Raw genomic sequence first — 5773 nt, 5'->3', positions numbered from 1 at the left:
CATGGTACGGTTGTTAGTCAAATCGCGGCGTCCCTTTGTATCAGCTGATGATGGTACGGTTGTTAATCAAATCGCGGCGTCCCTTTGTATTAGGTGAGCATGGTACGGTTGTTAATCAAATCGCGGCGTCCCTTTGTATTAGATGAGCATGGTACGGTTGTTAATCAAATCGCGGCGTCCCTTTGTATCAGCTGAGGATGGTACGGTTGTTAATCAAATCGCGGCGTCCCTTTGAATTAGATGATGATGGTACGGTTGTTAATCAGATCGCGGCGTCACTTTGTATTAGATGAGCATGGTACGGTTGTTAATCAAATCGCGACGTCTCTTTGTATCAGCTGGGCATGGTACGGTTGTTAATCAAATCGCGGCGTCCCTTTGTATCAGCTGAGCATGGTACGGTTGTTAATCAAATCGCGGCGGCTCTTTGTATCAGCTGAGGATGGTACGGTTGTTAATCAAATCGCGGCGTCCCTTTGTATTAGATGAGCATGGTACGGTTGTTAATCAAATCGCGGCGGCTCTTTGTGTCAGCTGAGGATGGTACGGTTGTTAATCAAATCGCGGCGTCCCTTTGGATCAGATGAGCATGGCACGGTTGTTAATCAAATCGCGGCGTCCCTTTGTATCAGCTGAGTATGATAGGGGATTTAATCCAAGTCTTCAGTATTGTACTAGGCCTAAATAATATTGTGTACCAGTGTATTAAATATGAACTAAAACTTCTGATGTTATACTTTGAGTATGGAAAACTGCATTGACTGCTGAGTTTGGCCGACATTTTGTATATAAAATATGACTTAATACCAGTATGAGCTAATACATAACTTCTCCAAGATATGTAGGTTCGAACGTCGCCAGGAATCAGACACAGTCGGGCACTGAAACATAAGCACGAAAATGTATCTTCTGAGACTCAAGAACGGCAGATCGAAAATTTGGCTTCTTCAAATGTTACTTTTACGTTTATTAATTCCTTAAGTACAGTTTATATACACACAAAAAATAATCGATGTGGAAACAAAAGCTGTTATGCATCCGCATATCAAAAACACACTCCACAATACAGATTAAGGACAAGAGCGGCAAGGAGAACACCAAAAACGCCTTCTTATACTAATGACCTGCGCGTCGCTGATCATAAGTATACACTATGTTAATGTAAGGGGGCTCCAGCGTCTGGTAACCGTGAAGAAATAATCTAAACGCCATGCATGCATCTAAGACGGGACCCTTTATGTGATTTTCTAGTAGGCATATAGCTTTAACCATCTAGATTACACGCTGCGTAGACCGGTCAGACTTATCTAAGTTTTAGGCCTACATATGATCCAGGGCTACATACATGCGATATCAGTCACTGATAAGTCTGACATGTATACTGTTAGGCCGCAAGGCTGACAGTAGGACGGATATCTGGACGAAGTGCATAGTGGTCACGGGATAGTGCCCATTGCCGTCCCAGTATAACTAACAGATAATAATATTACAGCCGACAGTTTACTATACTTGCTGTATTACGTTTTCTTGGCACAGGTCTTTAGTACTTATTACCTCTGAGGAATCAAGCAAGAGTTTGGATGTGATGCGGCTTTATGTCAAGCGGTTGATCAGCCTACCTTGCGAGTTGCGGTGGTTTCACCAAGTGGTCGGTTTCTTTCATTCATGAGCCTCCTGAGTGATTGGACATTGTGCGCTGCCGAAATTATTCATTTAAACCGCACTATATCAGTTGTAAATTTTATTCACCGTTCTCCATTTCAGCACGTGTTAGTATAGAAACATCGTTAAAGATGGATGGCGGTAAAAACTCCACTGACACAGATCCTTTAATTATGCCAAACGATGTCCAGCTGTCTAGCACAGCCCGTACATCCTACAGACAGTATCTTCTTGAATTCGTATTACTTTCTTATATGACCAATTACGTTATGGGAGACATGGTGTGTTACCAGTACATGTACAAGTTTGCCTCTGTTAAGCTGAATTTCAACCCGGACAATTTCAGTGACAACAGTTCGGTGTGTGATGTCAATAAGAGCAGCCGCCAGTACCAGCTGCAACAGCAAGTAAGTGCCTACGCATCCTCCTGGCAGCTGTACTTTGCCCTGGCCAGCGGAGTCCCTGGCTTATTTTCTGGAGTAATCTATGGAACCTACTCGGACAAAATTGGTCGCCGGTTCCTGATGGTTCTTTCTACAGTATTGGTGGCTTGCAGATACATTGCTTACATTATCGCCATACAGTTCAATTTGTCTTTGAGCTATGTGATTGTGGGATATATTCTCGAAGGCCTCGGTGGTTCTTTCAACACGATGATACTCGCATGTTCAGCCTACACTGCTGACGTCACACAGTCTGGCAAGAGTCGATCATTGAGGTTGATGATCGTGCTATCTGTATCAGGATTTTCCGAGATTGTGGCGTATTTGTCGTATGGTTATGCTACCCAATTCCTTGGTTTCAAATGCACGTTTCTGATCGTTCTCGGTACTGATGCCTTTACACTTTCTTTCATAGCCTTCTTACCCGAAAGCCGATCCGGGAAGCATATGCAGACTTTGTCATTCAGACAATACATCAACAGAGCTTTCCGCTTCTACACTGAAAAGTCCAAAACCAACCCTTACAGATATTTGTATTTCCTTTGCGGTGGGTCGTTGTTTTTCGCCGTCTTGGGAAGCATTCAGAGGCATGGAATGGAAGTGTTGTATCTACTAGATTCACCCTTTTGCTGGGATTCTGCGCGGATTGGAGACTACCAAGCTATATCTTCAGGCATTCGTAATGCGATTAGTCTAGCTGCTTTGGTAGTTCTTTTGAAATGCGCGACGGAAGAGCTCTCTGCTGTATTTCTTGGTCTTGTACTTGTTGGATCATTCTGTCTCGAGGCCTTTTCCAAAACAGCCATAATGATGTATGCAGGTAAGTTGAATTGTGTTTCAAAATTTGCCCTTTTGCTGCGTAAGGAAACGTCTGTGATAATTATAAACTCGTTTCAAAACCCGTAATATGTATGCAAATATTTGTTCATCGTATATTATTATATATCATGACATGATATCATGTATCTCATGAAGGACCGTAATCTTCCATCCACTTTCATCAACGTATAAACCTGTCCCCAACATAAACCCACATCATAAACAATCATCAAATAAACAAGTAAACAGATAACAATTTCATTCAATTCCGATTGCTGTATCAAATGACTATTCAACTGTCAGTCCTGGTAATTATATGAGCGTTTACTATGATTGCTTTTAAACGAGGTCTAAGGTCTTCACTGACCATCTTTTTTTCAGTGGCAACATTGGGATTCTCAGATACACCATATAAGTTGTTATTAAAAACAATGGCATCCTCCAAAACTGATGTCGACCACCAAGGTAATATAGTCTTTGTTATGTCTTTTTGGTCAGCAAGTGTTCGAATCCAGCAGCCGTTATGTCAATTTCAGCTTAATGTCTGTAGGTTTGACGCCTGTCTTGGTTCTTTTCAGTTTTTTCTCTTTCCATATTTTGTGAATTCTTCGTGAACACTGTTACGTTGCATGATTAACAATCTTGCATGTTATTGCTACATGTATTTTGTGAATTCTTCGTGAACCCTGTTACGTTGCATGCTTAACAGTCTTGCATGTTATTGCTGCAGGTATGTAGTAATTATGAGAGCTCTTCAGCAAAGTCTGTTTATTTGCATGCTTAGCAATCCTGGATGATTTCTTCATTGCACATACCTAAAGCTTACCTCTATATTTAGTGCTTGTGAAATGACCTCCTCGTTTGTTTGTTTTTTTTTTTTTGTTTTTTTTTTTCATGTATGACCGCTTCTTATTTTGTTCAACATTGTTCAACTCACACCTTTGTATTGGAGCACATTATCCAGCTGAAAGGAGACGCCAATAACTTCAACCAACCACCCAACCAATTTTCCGTATCTCACTGATCCATTATAAATACTTGTACACAAGTCTTCTAGCTCATCTTCTACGACCGTTGCCTGCTGGGGAAGCCCTATATTCCACAAGGGCTTGTTTCATCGGGCTGTGTTTAATTCCGTATTAGCCATGATGCATGATGGAATTTGTAGATTCCGGCGAGCAGGCTCTCGTTGTTCATAGAACCATGGTGATAATACGTATTCCAAGGCGATTAACCAAACTGGCTTGCAAGCGTGTACCTCGCATGTGGAAAGGTTGTTCAGTAATTTGCCAAAGGACGGTGGTTATCCCGAGCACTCAGGCCTTCTCCATCCATAACTCTAACTTCCATCGTATCAAGCAAACATTCTTGAGTGTGGTATTAGCAACAATCTACCAATCAGTTTGTCGGTAAATTGACAGCGACATATTCTCACTTCCAAATTATTCGTTTTGTTTCCAGAGTTAATCTCATGATTGATGTAGGAGATAATGTAACATCTAGATCTCCTGTCTGAGGAACAATTCTCAGAAGTACTCTAATATACTGAGTAGTAACTTGAATATGAATCAGTTCCATCATTCCAGGCGCCCTCTTCGCCAGCCTCCAGTTGGTTGATTCTTTCTGCAATACAGCCGGGACTGTGCTATGTAACATGGTGTACGAGTTGACCGTTGGGTTCATGAGAGGCGCCGTGTTCCTTTACATGGCAGGCCTCTGCATGATTAGTGCTCTTCTCATAATGCAAGTATTTCATCTGCCATTTCTGTTACTCTGTAGAAATACCTCACCGGAATTGAAATTGATACTTTAGTGTTTTTTGTGCATGTCCAAAATATTTCGATGTTTTAACAATTTTGTCATCGAAGTAAAGGCAAGTCATCATGACGATGAGATTAATATTCACAATATTTAATAGGTGTTAAAATTTCTCATAAACATCACTTTACTTTTACATCGAAGGACACGCTGTTAAAGAGTCCTGCACCTGTTTCCCCTCAATTTCCTAACCGTCATTCAGAGTTTGCTAAAACCAAAAGATCTCTTGAACAGTACCGTTATTCTTGCCTATATCGCAGCATGGTATATTAAATTATAACATTTTGATATGATATATTATTATGTTATATTATAAAGCAATTGGTCAACTACGGACCCATGAAAGGAACATGGCGGTTCCCTTATTTTTTTAAATGTGCTTTTTTTTTATTTTTTCCACCCTTGCATTCCGAATTTTTCTGTTTTTGTTTTTAAGCAGGTTAAAAAAAATTCCAGAAAAAGAGATTGCAGTTTTTCTTTCTTTCTTTTTTTTTTTTTTTTTTTGAGCAGACGAAAAACAAAAAGAAAAACTCAAAGAAAAAGACCTCGGACCCCAAGATAATCAGCCAATGGGATTACAACTTCGTTCGTGGTTTCGTCTAAATCGCGATAAATGATTGGCTGGTAACAGCCAGTCTTAGTATCACATACATGAGTGTTTCAACAAAAACGCGAAACAAAACGTACTCCGACTGGCTGATTATCTCGGGGTCGGAGATCTTTTTTCTGGGAATTCTTCTTTGTTTTGGAACTGCTTAAAAAAAAAGAGAAAAACAGCACAGTTAAAAAAAAAGAAAGTAAGCCCCCATGTCCATTTTACGCCTCCGTAGTAAACTGTCTAAATATCAAAAATAAGCCTTTTCAATCTTTACATTCTCATCAGAATTGTTCAAGTCAGGATGAAACGATGGAATTCCAATGCGGTTTTGACGGTGAATTAGATGTCAGGTAGACAGTCCGTTTGTAGACAAAACACAATTTTGCCTGTGGTGAACAATTTGTGTCGACGGTAAAGGATTATGGTGATGTCA

At 40.4% G+C, this 5773-nt stretch overlaps 1 protein-coding gene across 1 annotated transcript; it reads left to right on the top strand.

Moving 5' to 3' along the window:
• The first annotated feature begins 1931 nt into the window (after window positions 1–1931).
• LOC135466176 (proton-coupled folate transporter-like) lies at window positions 1932–5345 on the top strand. The gene is made up of 4 exons (XM_064743557.1): window positions 1932–2925; window positions 3306–3389; window positions 4511–4671; window positions 5253–5345. The coding sequence occupies exons 1-4, from the start codon at window positions 1932–1934 to the stop codon at window positions 5343–5345; spliced, it is 1332 nt and encodes a 443-aa protein (XP_064599627.1).
• Window positions 5346–5773: the final 428 nt, after the last annotated feature.

The sequence above is a fragment of the Liolophura sinensis genome, chromosome 6, assembly GCF_032854445.1.
Source record: "Liolophura sinensis isolate JHLJ2023 chromosome 6, CUHK_Ljap_v2, whole genome shotgun sequence".
In the NCBI taxonomy this organism is placed as follows: Eukaryota; Metazoa; Mollusca; class Polyplacophora; order Chitonida; family Chitonidae; genus Liolophura; species Liolophura sinensis.
This window is presented reverse-complemented; position numbering and strand designations above follow the sequence as displayed.